The sequence below is a fragment of the Scyliorhinus torazame genome, chromosome 10 (genome assembly GCF_047496885.1).
Source record: "Scyliorhinus torazame isolate Kashiwa2021f chromosome 10, sScyTor2.1, whole genome shotgun sequence".
Lineage (NCBI taxonomy): Eukaryota > Metazoa > Chordata > Chondrichthyes > Carcharhiniformes > Scyliorhinidae > Scyliorhinus > Scyliorhinus torazame.
Window position 1 is genome coordinate 186,226,824 of NC_092716.1, and position 27,894 is coordinate 186,254,717.

At 54.2% G+C, this 27,894-nt stretch overlaps 1 protein-coding gene across 2 annotated transcripts in view; it reads left to right on the forward strand.

Moving 5' to 3' along the window:
- The first annotated feature begins 319 nt into the window (after positions 1-319).
- Positions 320-27,894, forward strand: part of irf7 (interferon regulatory factor 7) — a 51,070-nt gene continuing 23,495 nt past the window's right edge. Inside the window, exons 1-8 of one of the 2 annotated variants that reach the window (XM_072466129.1) lie at positions 320-388; positions 748-913; positions 14,241-14,415; positions 16,562-16,683; positions 19,474-19,534; positions 21,272-21,409; positions 23,026-23,187; positions 24,991-25,359. In XM_072466129.1, coding sequence (XP_072322230.1) covers positions 749-913; positions 14,241-14,415; positions 16,562-16,683; positions 19,474-19,534; positions 21,272-21,409; positions 23,026-23,187; positions 24,991-25,359 — 1,192 coding nt within the window. In that variant the 5' untranslated portion in view covers positions 320-388; position 748. Of the gene's footprint in view, positions 389-434; positions 595-747; positions 914-14,240; positions 14,416-16,561; positions 16,684-19,473; positions 19,535-21,271; positions 21,410-23,025; positions 23,188-24,990; positions 25,360-27,894 lie in introns of those variants that run through there. The other variant, XM_072466128.1, reaches the window with a different exon arrangement.

The window sequence follows — 27,894 nt, forward strand, 5'->3', positions numbered from 1 at the left end:
GGACTGGAATGGTGATGGGAGGGTTTAGGGCTGGAATGGTGATGGGAGGGTTTAGGGCTGGAATGGTGATGGGAGGGTTTGGGGATTGGAATGGTGATGGGAGGGTTTGGGGGACTGGAATGGTGATGGGAGGGTTTGGGGGACTGGTAGGACGCCTGTTAAACTGGACGGCTGTGCCGTTTGCTGCCTCCAGAACAATTCCACACGCTCCAATTTCTGTTTGAATAAACGCAGAGCGGCGGTAGAAAGTGAAACTTAAAAAAATAAAACCATCTCCAAACTGGAGTCGAGTCCACGTGATTTCTGAGAAAGGAAAGTGGACTGCCATATTTGGAAAGTAAGCATTGCCGCCCCCCGGAGTATTTGATCCGAAGCTGTTAGATGTGTGGTGAGCTGATTAAACCACAAAGCGGGAAGGGTGAACCGTCTCCTCTCGGGGGTTTTGCAGACGTCTGGTGCTTGTGTTAGCCTGTGATGTAACTGCTCCAGTCCAGCCCACACTATATAACAGGCTGCAGCCTAAGGCTGCTTTCGAATTGAAGGCAGGTGTACTGTCGTGCTGCAGTTTGCAGAGACTGCAATGGGCAAGCAGAGGTGACTCATTGTACCGTGCATTGGCCCGGGGGGGGGGATGGGGGTGCCTTTACTGATGCCTTGCACCTTCGTCCCATTATAAAATTCACTGCTCCGCTGGCTGTGAAACATTAACCTGCCCCTCTCTTGTCCTCATCACTTTGTTGTTCGCAGGATGAACAACCAGAAACCACAGTTCAGACCCTGGCTGATCCAGCAGGTCAACGGCGGCTGTTACCACGGGCTGTGTTGGCTGGACCTCAACAAGGCGAGATTACGAATTCCCTGGAAACACGCCGGGAGGCAGGACCTGTGTGAGGTTGATTACAGCATCTTCAAGGTATGAACGACAGGGCTTCCCGGGCTTGGGAAAAGTGTCTTTACTTTCCCCGACTGCTGATAATATGTGTCTCAGATCCCCGGCTGAAATGAGGGAGTGCTGCACTGTCAGAGGGTCAGTACTGAGGGAGTGCTGCACTGTCAGAGGGTCAGTACTGAGGGAACGCTGCACTGTCAGAGGGTCAGTACTGAGGGAGTGCTGCACTGTCAGAGGGACAGCACTGAGGGAGTGCTGCACTGTCAGAGGGTCAGTACTGAGGGAACGCTGCACTGTCAGAGGGTCAGTACTGAGGGAGTGCTGCACTGTCAGAGGGTCAGTACTGAGGGAGTGCCGCACTGTCAGAGAGTCAGTACTGAGGGAGTGCCGCACTGTCAGAGGGTCAGTATTGAGGGAGTGCTGCACTGTCAGAGGGACAGTACTGAGGGAGTGCTGCACTGTCAGAGGGACAGTACTGAGGGAGCACTGTACTGTCAGAGGGTCAGTGCTGAGGGAGTGCTGCACTGTGAGAGGGTCAGTACTGAGGGAGTGCCGCACTGTCAGAGGGGCAGTACTGAGGGAGTGCTGCACTGTCAGAGGGTCTACTGAGGGAGTGCTGCATTGTCAGAGGGTCAGTACTGAGGGAGTGCCGCACTGTCAGAGGGGCAGTACTGAGGGAGTGCTGCACTGTCAGAGGGTCTACTGAGGGAGTGCTGCACTGTCAGAGGGTCAGTACTGTGGGAGTGCTGCACTGTCAGAGGGGCAGTACTGAGGGAGTGCTGCACTGTCAGAGTGGGGCAGTACTGAGGGAGTGCTGCACTGTCAGAGGGTTAGCATTGAGGGAGTGCTGCACTGTCTGTACCGAGGGAGTGCTGCACTGTCAGGGGGTCAGTATTGAGGGAGCGCTGCACTGTCAAAGGGTTAGTACTGAGGGAATGCTGCACTGTCAGAGGGTTAGCATTGAGGGAGTGCTGCACTGTTTAAGGGTCAGTACTGAGGGAGTGCTGCACTGTCAGAGTGGGGCAGTACTGAGGGAGTGCTGCACTGTCAGAGGGTCAGTACTGAGGGATGGCTGCACTGTCAGAGTGGAGCAGTACCGAGGGAGTGCTGCACTGTCAGGGGGTCAGTATTGAGTGAGTGCTGCACTGTCAGAGGGACAGTACTGAGGGTGTGCTGCACTGTCAGAGGGTTAGTATTGAGTGAGTGCTGCACTGTCAGAGGGACAGTACTGAGGGAGTTCTGAACTGTCAGAGGGTCAGTACGGAGGGAGCGCTGCACTGTCAGACGATCAGTACTGAGGGAGCGCTGCACTGTCAGAGGGACAGTACTGAGGGAGCGCTGCACTGTCAGAGGGACAGTACTGAGGGAGTGCTGCACTGTAAGATGGTCAGTACTGAGGGAGCGCTGCACTGTCAGAGGGTCAGTACTGAGGGAGTTCTGAACTGTCCAAGGGTTTGTACTGAGGGAGAACTGTGCTTTCCCTTGGTCAGCTCTGTGGGTGTGCTGCGCCGCCGGCACCGGGAGAGCGCCACCGGCACCGGGAGAGCGCCGCGCCGCCGGCACCGGGAGAGCGCCGCCGGCACCGGGAGAGCGCCACGCCGCCGGCACCGGGAGAGCGCCGCGACGCCGGCACCGGGAGAGCGCCGCGACGCCGGCACCGGGAGAGCGCCGCGACGCCGGCACCAGGAGAGCGCCGTCGGCACCGCGCCATCGGCACCGGGAGAGCGCCGCGCTGTCGGCACCGGGAGAGCGCCGCGCCGTCGGCACCGGGAGAGCGCCGTCGGCACCGGGAGAGCGCCGCGCCGTCGGCACCGGGAGAGCGCCGCGCCGTCGGCACCGGGAGAGCGCCGCGCCGTCGGCACCGGGAGAGCGCCGTGCCGTCGGCACCGGGAGAGCGCCGTCGGCACCGGGAGAGTGCCGCCGGCACCGGGAGAGCGCCGCGCCGCCGGCACCGTGAGAGCGCCGCCGGCACCGGGAGAGAGCGCCGCGCCGCCGGCACCGGGAGAGCGCCGCGCCGCCGGCACCGGGAGAGCGCCGTCGGCACCCGGAGAGCGCCGCGCCGTCGGCACCGGGAGAGCGCCGTCGGCACCCGGAGAGTGCCGCGCCGTCGGCACCGGGAGACCGCCGTCGGCACCGGGAGAGCGCCGCGCCGCCGGCACCGGGAGAGCGCCGCGCTGTTGGCACCGGGAGAGCGCCGCGCCGCCGGCACCATGAGAGCGCCGCGCCGCCGGCACCGGGAGAGCGCCGCGCCGCCGGCACCGGGAGAGCGCCGCCGGCACCCGGAGAGCGCCGCGCCGTCGGCACCGGGAGAGCGCCGTCGGCACCCGGAGAGCGCCGCGCCGTCGGCACCGGGAGAGCGCCGCCGGCACCGGGAGAGCGCCGCCGGCACCGGGAGAGCGCCGCCGGCACCGGGAGAGCGCCGCGCTGTTGGCACCGGGAGAGCGCCACGCCGCCGGCACCGCGAGAGCGCCGCGCCGCCGGCACCGGGAGAGCGCCGCGCCGCCGGCACCGGGAGAGCGCCGCGCCGCCGGCACCGGGAGAGCGCCGTCGGCACCCGGAGAGCGCCGCGCCGTCGGCACCGGGAGAGCGCCGTCGGCACCCGGAGAGCGCCGCGCCGCCGGCACCGGGAGAGCGCCGCGCCGTCGGCACCGGGAGAGCGCCGCGCCGTCGGCACCGGGAGAGCGCCACGCCGTCGGCACCGGGAGAGCGCCGCGCCGTCGGCACCGGGAGAGCGCCGCGCCGTCGGCACCGGGAGAGCGCCGTCGGCACCCGGAGAGCGCCGCGCCGTCGGCACCGGGAGAGCGCCGTCGGCACCGGGAGAGCGCCGTCGGCACCGGGAGAGCGCCGCCGGCACCGGGAGAGCGCCGCGCTGTTGGCACCGGGAGAGCGCCACGCCGCCGGCACCGCGAGAGCGCCGCGCCGCCGGCACCGGGAGAGCGCCGTCGGCACCCGGAGAGCGCCGCGCCGTCGGCACCGGGAGAGCGCCGTCGGCACCCGGAGAGTGCCGCGCTGTCGGCACCGGGAGACCGCCGTCGGCACCCGGAGAGCGCCGCGCCGCCGGCACCGGGAGAGCGCCGCGCCGTCGGCACCGGGAGAGCGCCGCGCCGTCGGCACCGGGAGACGCCACGCCGTCGGCACCGGGAGAGCGCCGCGCCGTCGGCACCGGGAGAGCGCCGCGCCGTCGGCACCGGGAGAGCGCCGCACCGTCGGCACCGGGCACCGGGAGAGCGCCGCGCCGTCGGCACCGGGAGACGCCGCGCCGTTGGCACCGGGAGAGCGCCGCCGGCACCGGGAGAGCGCCGCGCCGCCGGCACCGGGAGAGCGCCGCGCCGCCGGCACCGGGAGAGCGCCGCCGGCACCGGGAGAACGCCGCGCCGTCGGCACCGGGAGAGCGCCGCGCCTCCGGCACCGGGAGAACGCCGCGCCGCCGGCACCGGGAGATCGCCGCGCCGCCGGCACCGGGAGATCGGCGCGCCGTCGGCACCGGGAGAGCGCCGCGCCGTCGGCACCGGGAGAACGCCGCCGGCACCGGGAGAGCGCCGCGGGCACCGGGAGAACGCCGCGCGTCGGCACCGGGAGAGCGCCGTCGGCACCGGGAGAGCGCCGCGCCGTCGGCACCGGGAGAACGCCGCGCCGCTGGCACCGGGAGAACGACGCGCCATCGGCACCGGGAGAACGCCGCGCTGGCGGCGGGTCGGTACTGAGGGAGCATTGTTCTCTGAATAGGGATTGTCTTCTGATGAAATGTTAAAGTGAGGCACCCATTAGTGGATATAAATATACTGTGACATTAAGTTGAAGAAGAGCGGGAGATTATGCCAAAGTGCCCTGGCCAATGTTTGCATCCAACAGCTTAAAACCAGAGCCATAGAATCCCTACAGTGCGGAAGGAAGCCATTTAGCCCATCGGGTCTGCACCGACCCTCTGAAAGAACACCCCACCTCGGCCTACTCCCCTGCCCAATCCCAGTGACCCTACCTAACCTACATATCCTTCTACACCAAGGGGCAATTTGGCATGGCCAATCCACCTAACCTGCGGGTCTTTGGATTGCGGTTGGTTACTGGAGCATCTGGAGGAAACCCACAAACACGGGGAAAACATGCACACTCCACACAGACAGTCACCCAAGGCCGGAAACCCGGGTGACTGGCGCTGACAGACAGCAATGCTAACCACTTCCAGATAGATTACCTGATAATTAATCTCACTGCTGTCTGTGCACAAACTGGCAAAGTCCTGGTTTCCTGCAGCTTTATTACTAACTTCAAAAATGCTTCAATGGCTGTAAAGCCCTCTGAGATGTCTTATTGTCGTGGTGGATGCTATATAAACGCTAGTCTTTCATACATTGAGTCTAATCTTGTGGGATTCCTATTCAAATTGTTTGGGTTTTGTGTTTGAATTTTTTGATTTTAAGGAGTGTAATTAAAGTGTCTTTAATTAAATTCTAACTTCGATGGAAGCCTGTCATTCTCAATGATTGTTACTTTAATACTAGTGTGAAACATGGAAAATCAGTGGATTAGTGTCGGCACTAAAGTCTGACAAACCGGCAAACCTCAGTGGGGAATATTCTGTGAACTGTATTGAATGAGCGGACCGCACTGCACAGCACAGCTTGTAAATGTTGCCTTGCTGTACAGTGCTTCAAATAAAACATTACATCGCTTTCTGCCCTGGCACATACATGATGCCTGCCTGCAGGCAGGTTGAAGGGATGCCCTCTGGGGTCTGCTCACTGGAGCAGACGGTGGGTGGTGGCAGTGCCGCAATCCATTGAGCTGAGAGTTCAGACAGGAGGATTACTGAGAACCTTCCTCTGGACCACTCAGCGAGTTGTTAGCGAAGGACCTGCGTCTTGTCAGGTAGTGATGAACCACCAGGCCCACGACCGGGCGCTGACCATCAAAGCAAGAGGACTTTTGAAAATGAACATGATTGAAATTTCCTTTGTTTTGTGAGTTAGTAAAGACTGATTTATCAGCTCAAGAAGCTGCCACGCTCCGAATTTGTACAAATTGACCTTCCATAGTCAGCAGTCTGGCATCTGTTAGCAAGGTTCCGTAAAAAGTTTGGTTTGTGTCTCAGTTAGAGTTCCTCCCATGCATACATATGCAGTTTCTAAGTAAGATTCGTCAGTTAATTTTATCCAAACAGTTGTCATCGAAATGTTAAAGAGCAGCCTGTCTAGACCTATCGCTGTCTAAGCATGTTGTTAATCTGGTGGTGTCACTTTGCTGCCCTGTGGTTAGTTAGCAGCTTGTGAGGTGAGTGAAACATTCAGATTGCTGCTTGCCAGCTCGCCTAAACCCCTGGCACAGCCAATGGAGATAAGCCAATGGCAATTTAGGGGCGGTATGGAAGGAGCGCCACACTGTGTCGGAAAGGCAGTAGGGAGGGAGCACTGCCCTCTATCAGTGGGGCGTTAGAGATGGAATACCATACTGTGTCGGAGGGGCGATACGGAGGTAGTGCCGTACTGTGTCGGAGGGGCGGTATGGACAGAGCACCGCACTGTGTCGGAGGGGCGATACGGACAGAGCACCGTACTGTGTCGGAGGGGCGATACAGAGGGAGCACCGTACTGTGTCGGAGGAGCGGTATGGACAGAGCACCGCACTGTGTCGGAGGGGCGATACGGACAGAGCACCGTACTGTGTCGGAGGGGCGATACAGAGGGAGCACAATACTGTGTCGGAATGGCGGTACAGAGGGAGCACCGTACTGTGTCGGAGGGGTGGTACAGAGGGAGCACAGTACTGTGTCGGAATGGCGGTACAGAGGGAGCACCGTACTGTGTCGGAATGGCGGTACAGAGGGAGCACCGTACTGTGTCGGAGGGGCGGTACGGAGGGAGCACAGTACTGTGTCAGTGGGGTGGTACAGAGGGAATACCATACTGTGTCGGAGGGGCGATACAGAGGGAGCACCGTGCTGTGTCGGAGGGGCGATACAGAGGGAGCACCGTGCTGTGTCGGAGGGGCGGTACGGAGGGAGCACAGTACTGTGTCAGTGGGGTGGTACAGAGGGAATACCATACTGTGTCGGAGGGGCGGTACAGAGGGAGCACCGTTATGTGTCGAAGGGGCGGAACGGAGGGAGCACCGTACTGTGTCGGAGGGGCGGAACGGAGGGAGCACTACTGTGTCGGAGGGGCGATACGGACAGAGCACCGCACTGTGTCGGTGGGGCGATACGGAGGGAGCACCGTACTGTGTCGGAGGGGCGATACGGAGGGAGCACCGTACTGTGTCGGAGGGGCAGTACGGAGGGAGCACCGTACTGTGTCGGAGGGGCGGAACGGAGGGAGCACTGTACTGTGTCGGAGGGGCAATATGGAGGGAGCACCGTACTGTGACGGAGGGGCAGTACGGAGGGAGCACCGTACTGTGTCAGCGGGGCGGGACGGAGGGAGCACCATACTGTGTCGAAGGGTCGATACGGAGGGAGCACCGTACTGTGACGGAGGGACAGTACGGAGGGAGCACCGTACTGTGACGGAGGGGCAGTACGGAGGGAGCACCGTACTGTGTCGGAGGGGCGGAACGGAGGGAGCACTGTACTGTGTCGGAGGGGCGGAACGGAGGGAGCACTGTACTGTGTCGGAGGGGCGATATGGACAGAGCACCGCACCGCACTGTGTCGGGGCGATACGGACAGAGCACCGTACTGTGTCGGAGGGGTGATACGGAGGGTGCACCGTACTGTGTCGGAGGGGCAGTACGGAGGGAGCACCGTACTGTGTCGGAGGGGCAGTACGGGGGAGCACCGTACTGTGTCGGAGGGGCGATACAGAGAGAGCACTACTGTGTCGGAGGGGCAATACGGAGGGAGCACCGTACTGTGTCAGCGGAGCAGGACGGAGGGAGCACTGTACTGTGTCGAAGGGTCGATACGGAGGGAGCACCATACTGTGTCGGAGGGGCAATACGGAGGGAGCACCGTACTGTGTCGGAGGGGCGGAACGGAGGGAGCACCGTATAATGCCGGAGCGGCGATACGGAGGGAGCACCGTACTGTGTCGGAGGGGCGGAACGGAGGGAGCACTGTACTGTGTCGGAGGGGCAATACGGAGGGAGCACCGTATAATGCCGGAGCGGCGATACGGAGGGAGCACCGTACTGTGTCAGCGGGGTGGTACGGAGGGAGGACTGTACTGTGTCAAAGGGTCGATACGGAGGGGGCACCGTATAATGCCGGAGGGGCGATGCAGAGGGAGCACTGCACTGTGTCGGAGCGGCGATACGGAGGGAGCACAGTATGGTGTCGGAGGGGCGATACGGACAGAGCACCGTACTGTGTCGGAGGGGTGGTATGTGTCGTGTTGGGAGCTCTGCTACACAGACGAACCAACACGGTTGCAGATGGTACAACTCTGTTTTATTCCTATCAATAACAACATCTGTAAACTTGTTACTGTGGTTCGTTCTTTACCCTTTAACCTGTGGACCCAGCCCTAACACTATCTTGGAGAGGCATTCAGCACATGGTGAATGTCTGAGTGGCTTGCTGTGAGCTCTGTGCCCTGAGCTGTCTCCTGCTGGAATGAGCGGGAACTGTGGTGTTTCCCATTTTATAGTGCGTGTGCCCTTGCTTGTGATTGGCTGTGATGTTGCGTGTGTGTTGATTGGTCCATTGCTCTGTCCATCAGTGTGTATGTGTGTTTGCACAATGATGTTTATCTGAATATCATGACAGGCACAAACTATGTGCCTATGTGTTAATAAATATAGATGTGTACTGAGCACAGCTGAATGTGTGTGTGCAATATCTACAACATGTACATGAGGCTAAACTATATACCTAGGAAGGTGTCAGGTGCAACATAGCAACGAGGTTGTACCATAAATAAAACAAGTGTAAACATCAAGCATCAAAACGAACTCCTGTAACGACAAAAAGAGAAACATATTAACATTGTGGCATAACACTTTAGTGAGTCCAATGTTCAAACAGGCTCATAAGTCCAGCCTAGTAGGTGGGCGACGAATTCGGGTTGACCGTTAGGGTGGCACACCATTCATCACCCGGATTGACACTGTTCACTGGCATCGGCTAATGGGTCCTGCTTGGGGACATCCGGTTCCTGTCAATGACCACAACACGGAAGGCTTCCCGGTCGTCTGTATCACCGGTCTGTATATCGTCAGGGTATGAATCGGTGTATGGAGGCTGAATGGTCCGCACGTCCCTGCGAGGCTGGCGGAATTGGGGAGCACTGGCAGGTTGAGCTGCTCGGTAGCAGGCAGCGTAGTGGCCCATCTTGCCACAGCGGAGGCATTGTCGGTTCTTTGCTGGACATTGCCGCTTTAAATGTGCGGATCCATAGTTGCCGCACGTCATGGCGTTCGTTGTGCCATTGCGCATGTGCAGTTCGGTCCTGCGTGGAGCGCGCTTGGGCGTCACGTCCCTCTGCGCCGACGTCTTTTTTGCCGCGTACTAGCGCGGGAGGCCGCGGAAAGCGCGCAAAAAGGCCGCCCTCGTCCGGGCCGCAGGTCGGGAGGAATTCAATCGCCTGGACCCGCTCGGCCTCGTAGGACCCCCTGCCTTGCCGATTTGGCCGCGTAGGACCCCTGCCGTGCCGATTCGGCCGCCTGGAATTGGGAGTAGCGGCTGGTCGCGTTTTCATGGAGGACGCAGGCTTCGATGGCGGTGGCTAGGGTGAGGCTTTTAATTTTGAGGAGCTGCTGGCGTAGGGTGCCCGAGGTGACCCCCAAAACTATCTGCTCCCGAATCATGGAATCGGAGGTGGCCTCGTAACCGCAGGACTGCGCGAAGATACAGAGGTGTGTTAGGAAAGATTGAAAAGGCTCATCCTTACCCTGCAGGCGCTGCTGGAAGAGGTACCTCTTGAAGCTCTCATTTTACCTCGACGCTGAAGTGTTGCTCGAGTTTAATAAGGACCGTCTTGTACTTCGTCTTGTCCTCACCTTCCGCGAACACCAGGGAGTTGTAGATGTGGATGGCGTGTTGCCCTGCCGTGGAGAGGAGGAGGGCAATTTTCCTGGTGTCTGAAGCAGTCTCCCTTTCTGTGGCTTCTAAGAAGAACTGGAAGCGCTGTTTAAACAACTTCCAGTTAATGCCGAGGTTTCCAGTGATTTGGAGTGGCTGCGGTGGGCTGATGGTGTCCATGGCACAGGATGGCGGATTCCTGAAGATATGTAGGTAGGTCTCACCGTTGCTGGGTTCCAATCCTGGTACTATGTCGTGTTGGGTGCTCTGCTACACCCAACGAACCAACACGGTTGCAGATGGTGCAAACAATCAATAACAACATCTGTAAACTTGTTACTGTGATTCGTTCATTACCCTTTAACCTGTGGACCCAGCCCTAACACTATCTTGGAGAGGCACTCAGCACATGGTATATGTCTGAGTGGCACGCTGTGAGCTCTGTGCCCTGAGCTGTCTCCTGCTGGAATGAGCGGGAACTGTCGTGTTCCCCGTTTTATAGTGCGTGTGCCCTTGCTTGTGATTGACTGTGATGTTGCGTGTGTGTTGATTAGTCCATTGATCTGTCCATCAGTGTGATCTGTCCATCAGTGTGTATGTGTGTTTGCACCATGATGTTTATCTGAATATCATGACAGTACAGTCCTCCCTCCGTACCGCCCCTTCGACACAGTACAGTCCTCCCTCCGTACCGCCCCTCCGACACAGTACAGTCCTCCCTCCATACCGCCCCTCCGACACAGTACAGTCCTCCCTCCGTACCGCCCCTCCGACACAGTACAGTCCTCCCTCCGTACCGCCCCTCCGACACAGTACAGTCCTCCCTCCGTACCGCCCCTTCGACACAGTACAGTCCTCCCTCCGTACCGCCCCTCCGACACAGTACAGTCCTCCCTCCATACCGCCCCTCCGACACAGTACAGTCCTCCCTCCGTACCGCCCCTCCGACACAGTACAGTCCTCCGTCCGTACCGCCCGTTCGACACAGTACAGTCCTCCGTCCGTACCGCCCGTTCGACATAGTACGGAGGGAGGACTGTACTGTGTCAGAGGGGCGGTACGGAGGGAGGACTGTACTGTGTCCGAGGGGCGGTACGGAGGGAGCACCGTACTGTGTCGGCGGGGCGGTATGGAGGGAGGACTGTACTGTGTCAGAGGGGCGGTACGGAGGGAGCACCGTACTGTGTCAGAGGGGCGGTACGGAGGGAGCACCGTACTGTGTCAGAGGGGCGGTACGGAGGGAGCACCGTACTGTGCCAGAGGGGCGGTACAGAGGGAGGACTGTACTGTGTCCGAGGGGCGGTACAGAGGGAGCACCGTACTGTGCCAGAGGGGCGGTACGGAGGGAGGACCGTACTGTGTCGGCGGGGCGGTACGGAGGGAGCACCGTACTGTGTCGGAGGGGCGATACGGAGGGAGCACCGTACTGTGCCAGAGGGGCGGTACGGAGGGAGCACCGTACTGTGCCAGAGGGGCGGTACGGAGGGAGCACCGTACTGTGTCAGAGGGGCGGTACGGAGGGAGCACCGTACTGTGTCGGAGGGGCGGTACGGAGGGAGCACCGTACTGTGTCCGAGGGGCGGTACGGAGGGAGCACCGTACTGTGTCAGAGGGGCGGTACGGAGGGAGCACCGTACTGTGTCAGAGGGGCGGTACGGAGGGAGCACCGTACTGTGTCAGAGGGGCGGTACGGAGGGAGCACCGTACTGTACCAGAGGGGCGGTACGGAGGGAGGACCGTACTGTGTCGGCGGGGCGGTACAGAGGGAGGACTGTACTGTGTCAGAGGGGCGGTACGGAGGGAGCACCGTACTGTGTCAGAGGGGCGGTACAGAGGGAGCACCGTACTGTGCCAGAGGGGCGGTACGGAGGGAGGACCGTACTGTGTCGGCGGGGCGGTACGGAGGGAGCACCGTACTGTGTCGGAGGGGCGGTACGGAGGGAGCACCGTACTGTGTCGGAGGGGCGATACGGAGGGAGCACCGTACTGTGCCAGAGGGGCGGTACGGAGGGAGCACCGTACTGTGTCAGAGGGGCGGTACGGAGGGAGCACCGTACTGTGTCGGAGGGGCGGTACGGAGGGAGCACCGTACTGTGTCAGAGGGGCGGTACGGAGGGAGCACCGTACTGTGTCCGAGGGGCGGTACGGAGGGAGCACCGTACTGTGTCAGAGGGGCGGTACGGAGGGAGCACCGTACTGTGTCAGAGGGGCGGTACGGAGGGAGCACCGTACTGTGCCAGAGGGGCGGTACGGAGGGAGCACCGTACTGTGCCAGAGGGGCGGTACGGAGGGAGCACCGTACTGTGTCAGAGGGGCGGTACGGAGGGAGCACCGTACTGTGCCAGAGGGGCGGTACGGAGGGAGCACCGTACTGTGCCAGAGGGGCGGTACGGAGGGAGCACCGTACTGTGTCAGAGGGGCGGTACGGAGGGAGCACCGTACTGTGTCGGAGGGGCGGTACGGAGGGAGCACCGTACTGTGTCGGCGGGGCGGTACGGAGGGAGCACCGTACTGTACCAGAGGGGCGGTACGGAGGGAGGACCGTACTGTGTCGGAGGGGCGGTACGGAGGGAGCACCGTACTGTGTCAGAGGGGCGGTACAGAGGGAGGACTGTACTGTGTCAGAGGGGCGGTACGGAGGGAGCACCGTACTGTGTCAGAGGGGCGGTACGGAGGGAGCACCGTACTGTGTCAGAGGGGCGGTACAGAGGGAGGACCGTACTGTACCAGAGGGGCGGTACGGAGGGAGGACCGTACTGTGTCGGAGGGGCGGTACGGAGGGAGCACCGTACTGTACCAGAGGGGCGGTACGGAGGGAGGACCGTACTGTGTCGGAGGGGCGGTACGGAGGGAGCACCGTACTGTGTCAGAGGGGCGGTACAGAGGGAGGACTGTACTGTGTCAGAGGGGCGGTACGGAGGGAGCACCGTACTGTGTCAGAGGGGCGGTACGGAGGGAGCACCGTACTGTGTCAGAGGGGCGGTACAGAGGGAGGACCGTACTGTGTCGAAGGGGCGGTACGGAGGGAGCACCGTACTGTGTCGGAGGGGCGGTACGGAGGGAGCACCGTACTGTGTCGGAGGGGCGGTACGGAGGGAGCACCGTACTGTGTCAGAGGGGCGGTACGGAGGGAGCACCGTACTGTGTCAGAGGGGCGGTACAGAGGGAGCACCGTACTGTGTCCGAGGGGCGGTACGGAGGGAGCACCGTACTGTGTCCGAGGGGCGGTACGGAGGGAGCACCGTACTGTGTCCGAGGGGCGGTACGGAGGGAGCACCGTACTGTGTCCGAGGGGCGGTACGGAGGGAGGACCGTACTGTGTCAGAGGGGCGGTACGGAGGGAGCACCGTACTGTGTCCGAGGGGCGGTACGGAGGGAGCACCGTACTGTGTCAGAGGGGCGGTACGGAGGGAGCACCGTACTGTGCCAGAGGGGCGGTACGGAGGGAGCACCGTACTGTGTCAGAGGGGTGGTACGGAGGGAGCACCGTACTGTGTCGGAGGGGCGGTACGGAGGGAGCACCGTACTGTGCCAGAGGGGCGGTACAGAGGGAGGACCGTACTGTGTCGGCGGGGCGGTATGGAGGGAGGACTGTACTGTGTCAGAGGGGCGGTACGGAGGGAGCACCGTACTGTGCCAGAGGGGCGGTACGGAGGGAGCACCGTACTGTGTCGGAGGGGCGGTACAGAGGGAGGACCGTACTGTGTCAGAGGGGCGGTACGGAGGGAGCACCGTACTGTGTCGGAGGGGCGGTACGGAGGGAGCACCGTACTGTGTCAGAGGGGCGGTACGGAGGGAGCACCGTACTGTGCCAGAGGGGCGGTACGGAGGGAGCACCGTACTGTGTCGGAGGGGCGGTACGGAGGGAGCACCGTACTGTGCCAGAGGGGCGGTACGGAGGGAGCACCGTACTGTGTCGGAGGGGCGGTACAGAGGGAGGACCGTACTGTGTCGGCGGGGCGGTACGGAGGGAGCACCGTACTGTGCCAGAGGGGCGGTACAGAGGGAGCACCGTACTGTGCCAGAGGGGCGGTACGGAGGGAGCACCGTACTGTGTCGGAGGGGCGGTACAGAGGGAGCACCGTACTCTGTCGGAGGGGCGGTACGGAGGGAGCACCGTACTGTGTCAGAGGGGCGGTACGGAGGGAGGACTGTACTGTGTCAGAGGAGCAGTATGGAGGTAACGCCGCACTGCGCCAGAGGGACTATATGGAGGGATCATCGTACTGTGTTGGACGGCGGTACGAAGGGTGTGCCATAATGTGTCAGTTGGGCAGTACAGAGGGAACGCCGTACTGCATCAGAGGGGCAATATGGAGGGAACGTCGCTCTGTCTCCACACTAGTATTCTCCACCGTTGCTGATTGGTAAGAATTGTCCCTTTTCTTTTTTCAGGCTTGGGCCATTGTGAGTGGGAAATTCACTGAAGGTCCTCGAAAATGGAAAACTAACTTCCGATGCGCCCTCAACAGTAACGATTCCTTTACTTTGATTGATGACAATTCAAAGGAGTCTTCGGACCCACATAAAGTCTACGCCATCACCAACCAGAAGGCCAATCCAGCACCTAGTACGTATCACCCGTATGCTCAGGCTCAGTCTTAAATGTTCTATTTCACAGAAAAGAACTGAGATGCCTGGAGGTCACTGACAGATCAGCAATGGTTTCATTGAATATCAGAACAGGCTACAATGCTAAAGGCCTGCCCTTTTCATATGGATATCTGTTTGTGTGTATTATGATCCCGAACAAGACCCCATCAGTTGCTAGGATACCGGACAGAAACCTCCAATATTTTGTTTAATTTGTAAGACTGTGAGGAAAGGATACTTCACTCCAGGAGTGATTCCACCACAAACAGGAATATGGTCTCTTAGAACAAATTTTATTACTAACAGAGGTAAAATAACTTTAACATCATACAAGAAAATAGCTTACAATTACCCATTGAACAATGTTTAACAATAACAATGAAACACTAACTCCTAACTTCTATCTTTTATCTCTACGCAAGCAAAACCCATCCCAGTTCAAAATCTACTTTTAAATATAGTTAACCAACCCAGAAATACTTGGATAAGCCACTTTGAGAGAGAGATCCTTCAGGAACCAGCTTGCAGATTCTTGCATGTGTCAAACTACTGTTTAACCAGCCAACCTTTTCAGAAACTGCTGTTCTATTCACAGGCAAATATTTTTTAACAAAACTACTTCGAGAGAAACTTCTGCTCTGTCCAGAGTCAAGTCTTTAATGGAACTGAAATTCAACACCTGACTGCTTTAGTCACTGGCTCCTCCCAGTCTTATTAAAGCTAAAAACAATGGGCATGATCGAACGGCATCATCGTGCCTGATTCAGTGACGCGACGAGGCCATTAAATCTCGTAAGTGACCTCGCCATGGCACCTGGGGTGCCTCCCAGGTCATCGGAGCCAAGTGGTATCCCTTCCTCTTTTTTCACAGCAGAAAGCACTTAGCTGCCTTTGAGGTGGTGAGGAGCTGTCAATAATAGCAAGTGTGTTTATAAACATTGTGGTTCACATCAAAGCAGGGTACTTGAGATGCATTCAAGTGTGAAGGGAAAGATAAATAAACAATTCACCAAGCAGCAATGTCTGAACCATGAGACAGAGAATCACAGGCTAGTGAGGTATTGCTCTGTGAAATTGAATGGATGTTTAGCATTTCAAAGGCTGTCAGGCGATTTGAAACTTGAAGCTTCCTAGGAAGCTGCTGACATTTGTAACAGCTGGTGTTTTAAAGGCATTTCTCTGAGGGAGCAGATGTTAGGAAAGGGAAAGCATTTCTGCATGAATTCTTCACTGGACTGTCTTGACTGCTCTTCAGCTCTCAGGCAGAGCAGTACAGGGTGAAGAGGCCACATCAGAGATTTAAAAACTCCGAGCAGGAGGATGCTGTTGAGCAGAGGGCTGCCTGAGATCGCCATGCCAAGGTTAATCTTCGGGTTACCCAGGGCTGGAAGGGGCAGATCAGACACGGCACCCCCATAAGTGTGTGGGGGGAGGGGGTGATGTCTTCCTGCGGTCAACACCTCACTCACAGCCCAAGCCCACCCAGCCCCCAGGATCCTTCCCCCCCTCAGGCTCCACCACGCCAAGGCTATACTTGGCCAACCTTGCATCAAAGTCCGCCTGCTGGATTAGCTGCTGGCACATCAGTGGAGGGTGGAGAGAAGAGAATGGGGATTCCGGCAAGTTAATTGCATGCTTATGCATGCTAAACCTGAATGTGCATCTGAATCAGCAGCGGAGCATTGTAACAGGTTTTTCCGGTGATCTGCCATTCTTTGCCCAATTAGGAATCCCGATACCAGTGTCGGACAATGGAGAATCCATCCCTGTAAATTGTTTTGATGGAATAAATAAGGAGAAACCGTTTCCAGTGGCAAAGGGGTCGCTAACCAAAGGAGACCGATTGAAGGTGTTTGGAAGAATGCGCTATCTCAGGAAGGTGGTGGAAGCAGATTCAACAGTAACTTTCAAAGGAAATTGGATAAACACTTGGAAAGGAAAAAGATTTGCAGGGCTGGGGAAAGGGCAGTGAAGTGGGACTAACTGGATAGCTCTTTTCAAAGAGCCAACACCAGCTGAATGGGCTGAATGGTCTCCGGTGCTGCATCGTTCTTTGACTCTAGGTAGTGCGAAACAAAAAGATGGTTTGATGTTAAAACCTTTTGTCAATGCTGTGATTTCAGATCTTCTGCAGGAGGATGACAACCTAGAATCAAGACTGTACATCAGTCCTGAGACCAGCCCAGACCAGCCCGACTTCACACTCTACAACCCCCATCAGTCCTTTGCAGCATTTGAACTTCAGGTACAATGGGATCTGGGACTCCAATGTGCTAAGCTTTGATCCATCAGGAAATCTATTAAACAGAGGTAACACGTTAGGAATCTGAACATGGGACAGGAAGCAGTGATCCCGCAGTCGGTCATTGACACATTGAGAGCTCTGGATAACAATAGTCAGCTGCTTTCCGCATCTCAGTAACTGTCTCTCTTTTAAATGTTTAGACCCATGGCTCTGGGGAATATTCCACATTCTTAGAATCTTAACCTGTCAAACTAAAAGAGGCCGGTTTAGCACAGTGGGCTAAACAGCTGGTTTGTGATGCAGAACAAGGCAGCAGTGCGGGTTCAATTCCCGTACCGGCCTCCCCGAACAGGCGCCGGAATGTGGCGACTAGGGGCTTTTCCATAGTAACTTCATTGAAGCCTACTTGTGACAATAAGCGATTATTATTATTATTTCAGGGTGCATCTTTAAACAGGCTTAGCTCGATTTGTGACTTGCTACCTTGTTCTAATTGCTCAGCTGAATGAAAAACAACATTCTCGACCTACCCTGATACGATTTTAAACACCTCAACCACTCGACCCACAAGTTCCCAATCTCCATCAAGCACAAAGCAATCTGACCCAGTTGCTCAGCACTACGGTCTCGGCCACGACTCAAAGGTGACATCCTTCTTGCCTCTGAGACAGGCCGATGCGGATACCACTCTAGAGATTTGAGCACTGAATCCAGGTAGACACTCTTGGGCAGGACTGAGGGAGTGCCACCCTTATCGACAAGGGTGCAGTACTGAGGGAATGTGTGAAGTGCTGCCTTTCTGCTGAAATGCTAATCTGAGGCCTCGTCTGCATTCACACAGATGGATGTAAGAGATCTCATTGTGCGATTTTGAAGGACAACAGGGGCGTTCTCTCCCCAGTGAATTAACGTTACTAAAAATCAGAATTGAAGATCTGTTCATTTATCATAGTGCAGTTTGTGGGATCTTGCTGTGAATAAATTTGTTGCCGCATTTCCTACATGACAACAATGACTACACTTCAAAAAGTTATCAGTTGGCTGCATGATGCTCTGGGTCGTCCTGAGGTTGTGAAAAGCGCTATAGGATTTCACGTCTTGCATAATATTACGTGCAGAGCATGTGGCAATATGCAGCAGGTTAAAACCAACACTCGGACTTATTCGCATATAAAACAATTACACTTGCTTCTTTTTACATCAGTGTATTTGACTAAGGATTGCAATCAAAGTGTATGTGAGAAAGGACTGCAATCAATGGGTAAACTGTTTCAAAAGAAAAAATTCACACACTTCAGTTATTTTTGTGATGAATCCTGCTGTATGTTACACGGGAGATTGAGTCATAGATGTTTAAAGCATTGAAACAGGCCATTCGGCCCAGCTTGTCCATGCCGACCAGTTTCTATCACTAAGCTAGTCCCACTTGTGCGCATTTGGCCCATATCCCTCTATACCCACCCTGCCTATGTAACTGTCTAACTGCTTTTTAAAGGATAAAATTGTACCCACCTCTACCACTGCCTCTGGCAGCCCGTTCCAAATGCTCACCGCCCTCTGTGTGAAGACATTTCCCCTCTGGTCTCTTTTGTATCTCTCTCCTGTTTGTCACTGATATATCTATCTGATATATCTCTGATGCTCAAGGAAACGCCTCACTGATAAAATTCATTCATGTTAGTCCCAGGCAGTTAAGACATTAGTCAACAGTTAATCAGATAACGGATAGTTTCTGACATGCGATGGTCGGTAGGCTCTTTGAAACTGAACCTCTCCTTGGATTAAAACTCTTGATAGTTCAGCAAGGTGAGCTAATAAATTCCGTCAATTTTCTCCAAAGGCCCCCCCCCCCCCCCCCCCCCCCCCCCCCCCCACCTTCATATCGAGTGTCCAGTAGTCAAACCGCCTATATTGCAGCAGTATTCATGTACTGGGAGTGGTATTTATCAAAAAGATTGAAGCTGGAATTATGTGGGCGTGTTTATGTAATAGCGATGGCTCAAAAGAACAGATAGTTGGAGCCAATGTTTAATGTATTTACCCTATCTGATGTTTGGAGAAAGTACAAAGCTTTCTACTTGATCAGATATCTTTTTAAAGTAAACTAATTGTCTCTCCGAAAGAACAAACAATCTATTGTTTACAGTACTGAGCAGCACAGTAGCACAAGTGGATAGCACTGTGGCTTCACAGCGCCAGGGTCCCAGGTTCGATTCCCCGCTGGCTCACTGTCTGTGCGGAGTCTGAAGATTCTTCCCGTGTGTGCGTGGGTTTCCTCCGGGTGCTCCGGTTTCCTCCCACAGTCCAAAGACGTGCAGGTTAGGTGGATTGGCCATGCTAAATTGCCCTTAGTGACCAAAAAGGTTAGGAGGGATTATTGGGTTAAGGGGATAGAGTGGAAGCGAGGGCTTAAGTGGGTCGGTGCAGACTCAATGGGCCGAATGGCCTCCTTCTGCACTGTATGTTCTATGTTCTACTCCAGTCATAGCCCAGTGTGAAAAAATCGGTACTGCACTGGGAGTGCCAGGCTGGGCAGTGTGCTCAAGTCTCTTCAGTGGAACTTGAACCCACAATCTTCTGAATCAAATGGGAGGGAGGGAGTGACACAGTGAAAGATCCACCTGCACAGCGATTGGAAACTGCTTGATAAACACGTTCATTAATGACATAACCAATGTGAGTTCATTCATGTTCTGAGCTAAGTGTCGCAGGGTCTGATGAAGAGCTTGATGATTGGGGATTGCTAATAGACTAAAATACAGATGTTCCCCATTGTTTCTTTTGAACTAGGATCAGCTGGATGAATGCATTCCAGATTTTGGATTAATGAATCTGTCGGACAGTCTTGCAGGTCAGTATTTTTCTCATTGATACAAGTTCTATGTTATGTTAGTGAAGTTGGGCAGCATAAAATTATGGAGTGGATAATCCAGTGGGATACACAATTGGACATTCCTTACCGGCAGCTGGAGGGAGCTGAAGACTGCTTCAAGCAGAGTGTTAAAGTGCCTTTACAACGCAGCTTGTGGGCCAGAGAGCTTGCACACACAATTCCGACACACACACAGCTCCCAGCTTCATCCCATTTACCACACCCCTTCCATACAATAGCCTATTGAAAAGGATCAGGAGCCCCCCAAAACCCGGGGTTGTGGATGGGACCTGCCTACTCCAACGTGCTTCCCCAATTGACTGGAATGTTGGGCTGAGCTCCAACCAGGGAACTTCTCGAGGAGACTCACGGTGTGGAATTGAAACTGCATCTGAAGAGATGCAGCTTTTCAAACTGAAACTCTGTTTCCTCAGAAATTCCCCCATCCGGCCAAACAACCCTACCCGGTTAATGCCCAGGCTGTTTCCTTGGGTCCCGAATTCCCAGTTTCTACCCCAAAGTAACATTACAGTTATAGAGAATTTTGGTCAGGCCTCCTGTGGAGCACCATGTTAACAGCTGGAGCTCACTAAGGCTGGATTGACCTAGTAGGGTGTGCAGCACAGATTCACCAGAATGATACAGCAGTTGGACGCTTGAGAGTTTGAAAATTGGAAGATTGACTGCACTCCAGAAGAGCTTCACTGACTGTGCTGCGCTTTGGGATATTGTGAAATGTGTAAGGATCCTTCTGTTTAATTCCTGTCTGTTCCTTTTTTCTCCTTTTTAATTTCTGTTATTCTGTTGGCCACTTCAACCTTTGTACATGGACAATTAATGTACCTAAGCCTTTAAGATGGACTTCACCTTTTAATTTGAGTGGCTGGTAAACTGAGGGTTGACCTATGACCCTAAGGCAAGGCAGGTTGCAAGAAGCGGTTTACTTTTCTGATCAGAGGATTCCAGGAAGATCGGTGCTGACACACCTTGATGAACTTGGCTGTCGGCCATGGGGCTGTTTTGAATTGCCGAGCCTCGTCAGTGGCCCCTGCCAATTGGTCAGGGTTTTCTCTGTAATGTTTCTCCTCAGTAAGGCTGTTGGTCATTCTGGTGGAATTGGAAACAAATAAAAATTAAACAGGCCTGAGGCTATTCCTTTGAATGAAGACCCAAGGTTGATTAAAGTTAAAGTGCTTCTCCAGAGAAAATCCTATTGTCTGGGAGTACTGACTGATTGCTGCTGCCAGAAGATCATCTCTAACACTACACCCGTGGCTTCAATTCCTAAGCATCCTTGGAAGACAACCTGCTGTAACAACTTCAACATCAGAAGCAAGGATGCTCTCTGTGCATCTTAATCCCTCTTATTTACCCCTCCTCCTCTCCGTTTGTCTTATGTGTGTTTGGGTAGAGTGGGATGGTAGAAGTGGGCAGAATAGATTAGCTGGCTGTTATTCCGTTATAATGATTGCATATTTCAACTTTATTTCTGTTTTAAATAAATAGTTATTGTGTTCAACATACAAACCTGGTGGCCATAATTTATTGAGTAGTCAAGTGGCCAAGGATTCTGCAAACTTTATACAAATTATTGGTTAATTCGCTTGTGTTGGGACTCCGGGTGTGTGGGGCTGGAATCAACAGTGCACCAGCCCCAGGTGCCGTAACAAATGTGTTATTCAAAAAAGAAAAACTTTTTTTTTTGTTTCCTTGAAGACCAAGTGGCTCCCGACACATTAAATGCAGTTGGCTTTTTTAACCCGATGATGAACGGACAAGGCAATCTACAGGTGCATCTGGGCACCCCTCACCAGGATAATCTCGGTGTGTCCCCAGCCCAGGTTGTGCCCAGTGGTGAGTAAATAAAGCTGCTGAGTCAAACAGGAACACAGGAAATGGCGGGATCCAGAACCAAGGAATGGGCCAGAGGGCTTTAGATATAACTCAGAAGTGATTGACCTGCCACCTAGGTTTTGGCCTGTAAGTGAAGGTTGTCATCACTACTGTAAATCCCCCACCCGCCCCTCTGCCTCTTACCAGCCAGATATGGGCCTTGACTTGAATACAGGGAAAGACTTGTAGCCGCTGCTGTCGAATTGTACACTGGGGCTTTCTCTCTGACTGCTTCAGTCCCTTGCTGGGTATAATCCCCTGGAGGGTAAGGGGGATTTTAAGACCACCGGCCTTTACCACTTCTGATCCGATGCTTCAGAAAGATGCACCAGGTGCAGAATGGTTGATATGAGACAGAAAACCTTTGTCCAGCACAGGACCTGGACTTGGAAGCTGCAAGGAGCCCATTTCATCAGGGGGAAGCTGCAGAGATCCCAAGCAGGGTGATGGGGTGTCTCGAGGCTCACTCCTTTCCCCACGCCAGTAAATACGAAGCAGAATGTGTTAATTATCATTACTCAGTGGGCCATAATGTAGCACTGAGCTGACTCGGGATATATGGCATGGTGGCACACTGGTTAGCACTGATGCCTCACAGCGCCAGGGACCCGGGTTCCATTCCGGCCTTGGGTCACTGTCTGTGCGGAGTCTGCACGTTCTCCCCGTGTCTGTGTGGGTTTCCTCTGGGTGCCCTGTTTCCTCCCGCAGTCCAAAGATGTGCAGGTTAGATGAGGTTAAGGGGATCAGGCAGGGGAATGGGCCTAGGTAGGGTGCTCGTTCAGAAGGTCGATGGGCTAAATGGCTTCCTTCTGCACTATAAGAATTCTATGATTCTACGTAAAGCATAGAATCATAGAATTTACAGTTCAGAAGGAGGCCATTCGGCCCATCGAGTCTGCACCAGCCCTTGGAAAGAGCTTCCGACTTAAGCCCACAGCTCCACCATATCCCCGTAACCCAGTAACCCAACCTAACCTTCTTGGACACTAAGGGCAATTTAGCATGGCCAATCCACCTAACCTGCACATCTTTGGACTGTGGGAGGAAACCAGAGCACCCGGAGGAAACCCACACACACACTGGGAGAACGTGCAGACAGTGACCCAAGCGGGATTCGAACCTGAGACCCTGGAGCTGTGAATCAACAGTGTTACCGTGCTACCCATTAGCTGTTTGGTTTGAGAAACTGGGAGGAATAGCAGGGCACCCTCGCCTGTGAGTTTCCCATCGGCATGGGGTAGTTCAATTGGAAATCCCATTGACAAGCGGCAAGAAGACAGAATTCCACCGTCAGGGAACAGCACGCCGCGGTGAAACACGTGGCTCAGGAACTGGAGATTCCAGCTAGGGTTTGCAGCTCTGACCAGCAGAAGCAGGGAGGCTGTGATTTGTGTGTGGTTTGACCAATAGAGAGGCAGTTTCCTCTGATCACACCCAGAGGTCTATATCCCATTAATATTTGCTTGATTTTAACTTGAGGTACCTCCCATCAGGCGTTGTTTGGAGAGAATGCTGTAAATATTACATGTTGCGTTGACGTGTTTAAACAATTAGAATCACCGTTTTTCTGTTCCAAGTATTGGACCAGCACTGGGAGCCTTTCCATGTCCCACAATCCCACATAATGGAAAATGTGGCCCAGGAGATGGCAGTCCAGATTCCTGTTCCGGATCTCCCGTTGAATCCAGCTCCCGGAGCCCCGATCGTGACTGCAGCCCCTTCTCAACTCTTCCAACAATGTATGTCAAACAGAACAACAGCCGAACCCTGTATCAACTCATCCTGTCTTTGCTTTTTCTACTTAGAAACAAATATTTTTAAAAAGTTTTAGACAGTAAAGAAAGACTTGCATTTCTATAGGGCCCTTCAGAGCCAAAGACCATCCAAAGCACGTTATAGTTAATGAAGTACTTTTGAAGTGTCGTCACTGTTGAAATGTAGACCACAATGCGATATTGACTGGGAAATTGATTCTTCCTGATGTTGGAGGAGGGATAAATACTGGACAAGACATTGGGGAGAACTTTGTTCTTTTTCAAATAGAGCCATGTGATCTATCATACCACTGAGGGCAGATAGGACCTTGGTTTTAATATCTGATAGTGTAGCTGTCCCTCAGATTTGCCCCTCCAACTGCGCAGCGCTCCCTCCAGTAGCGCAGTGCTCCCTCAGTCCTGCAGTAAGACTGCCAGTCTGGATTATCAGCCCAGTCTGGATTATCGGCCGACATTTCTGCAGCCTTTTCTGAGTGAAGGACACGGACTGGGTGAAATGATGGCCTATTTTGCCTTACTTCTGTCAATAGGTCTTGGTCATCAGTCTCGAGACCAAACCTGAACTGCACCATTGCAGGATCATCCACTTCCCTCAGCTGCCAGAGCTAGAGGAGCAGTTAAGACCATCTTTGTACTGTAGCTCAGCCTTCAGTGGTTTGGGGGAACTACACAAACTCCCTCCCAGAACCATCACAAGATGCATTAAAACCTGCTGGCTTTTGTTTGGAAGGGACCATTCAGCCCCTCCAGCATATTCTGCCATTCAATTAGATCATGACAGATCTGTATCTTAATTCAATCTAGCTGTCTAGGTTTTATATAGCTGTACCGGTCATTATTAGGTCTCACAAAGAAGTTTAGAGGCTTGTATAAGAACAATATTTATTTCACAAGTAGTCTTACATTAACACTGCAATGAAATTACTGTGAAAAGCCCCTAGTTGCCACATTCCGAATAGACAGAAGGAGAATTCAGAATGGGTTTCCTCTGGGTGCTCCGGTTTCCTACCACAAGGAGGAAAGCACGGTAGCATAGCGGTTAGCACTGTGGCCTAACAACGCCAGGGTCCCAGATTCGATTCCCCGTTGGGTCACTGTCTGTGCGGAGTTTGCACGTTCTCCCAGTGTCTGCGTGGGTTTCCTCCCACAGTCCAAAGACGTGCAGGTTAGGTGGATTGGCCACGATAAATTGCCCTTAGTGACCAAAAAGGTTAGGAGGGGTTATTGGGTTATGGGGATAGGGTGGAAGTGAGGGCTTAAGTGGGTCGGTGCAGACTCGATGGGTCAAATAGCCTCCTTCTGCACTCTATGTTCTATGTTCACAAGTCCTGAAAGATGTGCCGTTAGGTGAATTGGACATTCTGAATTCTCCCTCCGTGTTCCCGAACAGGCGCTGGAGTGTGGTGACTAGGGGCTTTTCACAGTAACTTCATTGCAGTGTTAATCTAAGCCTACTTGTGACAGTAATAAAGATTATTATTACTGATATTGCTCTTGAAAAGTCCCGGCTCTATTTTTAAAGTGGTGTCCCCTTGTTTTGGACTCTCCATCTGCCCCACAAAATCCTTTAAACATTTCCATTAGATCACCGTTCAATCTTCTATACAAGCCCAATCTATGCAACCCACCCTCAGAATGAAACCCATTTAGCCCTGGTATCATTCCTGAATCTGATATTACTGAATCTGCTCCATGCTCACTCTGAAGAAATTATCACCGGGTAAAATCAAAACCATTTGCTGATTAAACCTCTTGCTCTTTGTGCAGTTCCGAGAGATTTTGACATTACCATTTACTACCGCGGCAAAGGAGTCCTTCAAAGCACGGTTAACAACAGCCTGGGCTGTCGGCTTTATTATGATGAAGAGAATGGAAGATTTGCTCAGCTACAGCCTGTCAAGTTCCCAAGTACAGAGGAGATAAATGATTTGCAACAGAAAAGGTTCACCAATTGTCTCTTGTCAAACGTGGCAGGAGGGCTTCTCCTGGAGCATAAGAACGGAGATCTTTTCGGCAGGAGACTGGGGAAGTGCCAAGTCTTTTGGGTTCGATCAGAAGCATCAGAGAACGAGGATTCACAGAAACTGAACCGAGATCAGGAGATCAAACTATTCAGCCTGAAAAAATTTTTAATTGGTGAGTTACCTGCTGATTCAGTTTCTGTTGTAGAGCGTTAAGTAACCCTGGCTTCCACGTAACTCCCAAATGTTGAAGAGACGATCCAGTCTCCCACCCTCGCCTTGGAGAGTTTCTCCCCCCCCCCCCCCCCTCTCATAACCCCCCTCCCCGCCACCCACTTTCCTTCTCTGTGACCTGACCAAGATGCAGTGACTCGCATTCTGCCATGTCACCACTGCCCAAGTGCCACCTCCTGTGACCCTTACTCCTGTTTCTAACATCCCATTCAATTTTCTTTAATGACCACACGTTTTACGCAGCCAGAGACTTGTGTTTGTTTTGGAGGACTGTGCTTGTACGTGTTCTTAATGCCTTCCTCATTCCCCAGGGATGCTGGATAAATGCAACAGGCTCAGCCCTTCAAAAAACTGCCCCTCAAATTTGGGGGAAAGCCTTGAAATAAAAATCAGTTCATTAGAAAGAATTTCACGCAGTGCAGTCCCGGTGAGATGTGAGCCACACACAGTCCGGGGGGTAGGGCTGTGGAGCCAGGAGCCTCCATAGTAGGTGTGTTCACATGGCAGTCTGTCAGACTGCTGATCAGCCTTTGCTAATTGCAATGAATCCTCCCACTATCTCCGTGCTTTCCAATGAGGAGAATGAAGAATTGAGAACAATCACAGTATTTTTAAATCATTCTTTCATGGGATATGGCCGTCGCTGGTAAGGCAGGCATTTCTTACCCTTCCCAAATTTCCCTTGAACTGAGTGGCTTGCTGGGTCATTTCAGAGTGCAATTTAGAGTCACCATTTTTGTGGGTCTGGAGTCAAATGTAGGTCAGACCCGGTTAAGGACAGCAGATTTCCTAAAGGTGAACTAGATAATGGCTGATAACTGTCGTGTTAAGCACATTGAGATAGCACGGGCTGCAACTGAATGCAGCTATAACTGAAGGTCCTATTAACTATTAACACAGTTCTTAAATGAGTTCGGCTCGCCTGCTAATCTAACTGTAGTAACTCAGTCTAACTAAACCAGCCTGCTCTAAGCCACTTGTTGGGTGTGATGCTGCTGATCAACCCTGATGTACTCTCTAGATGTCTGTCTGCAGAAAGAGGCAGGGTGTGAGTGCCTCATCCCTTTTATAGTGGAAACCACCCCCAAGTGTTCTGCCTGCTGATTGGTTATGTCCTGTTCTCTGTGTTCATTAGCTGCCTGTCTGTATCTCATTATGTGCATGTCTGCATATCAAGACATCTCCCCTTTTGAAATGTTTTTCTGTAGCATATGTGAAAGTATTTACATGTGTAGACCGAAAAACTAACTTATTTACATACAATGGCAGATGGGAACATAAGTACAGCCTGTCGAACAACAGCAGCTGGAGCTGACCAGCATCCATCAGGTAGCTTGATCCGAACAGCATCCGCCAGGGATAACACGGGCAAATCGGTGGCATGAGCGTCATAGCCCTGCTTTTGCCGGTCCCTGAGTTTCTGCGCCTTCTGCAGCACCAGGAAGTGATCCAGATCAGGCAAGTGTATGGCTGGAAGAGTCGTCCGCGGGTCTCTGTTCATCAGGAGTTGAGCCGGTGACAGGCCGGTAGACAGAGGGGTTGCCCTGTACGCAAGCAGCGCAAGGTTGACATCCGAAGCAGAATCCGCGGTCTTGCAGATGAGCTGCTTTACGATGTGCACCCGTTTCTCAACCTTCCCGTTGGACTGCGGGTAGTGTGGGCTGGAAGTGACGTGATGAAACTGATATCACTGGGCAAATCTTGACCACTCTTGGCTGCTGAAGCAGGGACCATTGTCACTCATGACAGTGAGGGGAATACCATGCCTGGAGAACGTCTCCTTACAGGCCTTGATGACGGTCTTGGATGTGAGGTCTGAGAGTTTCACAACTTCTGGGTAGTTGGAAAAATAATCAATGATTAACACATAATCACAACCATTGGCGTGAAAGAGGTTGATGCCCAGCTTGGAACATGGGGAGGTCACGATTACGTGCTGCTGAAGCGTCTCCTTGCTCTGTGCTGGCTGGAAGCGCTGACAGGTCAGACAGTTGAGGACCATATTTGAGATGTCCTGACTAATCCCAGGCCAGTAGACAGCTTGCCTGGCTCTGCGCCTGCACTTCTCAACATCCAGATGTCCCTTGTGGATTTGCCGGAGCACCAAGCTCTGGAGACGGAGTAGAATGACAATGCGGTCCAGCTTGAGGAGGATACCATCAACCACCATCAGGTCGTCCTTCACATTGAAGAATTGAGGGCACTGCCCTTTTTGCCAGCCATTGGCGAGGTGGCGCATGACACGCTGCAGAAGAGGGTCTTTGGCTGTCTCGTCGCGAATGCGGATCACCTTTTCATCCGACGCCGGGAGGTTGCTGGCCCACAGCTGCACCTGTGATTCGATCTGTTGGATGAATGCTGGCGGGTCAGCAGGCAAGGTTATGGAGTGGGACAGGGCATCCGCAATAATGAGCTCCTTGCCAGGCGTGTACACGAGCTCAAAGTCGTACCGTCTGAGTCTGAGGAGGATGCGATG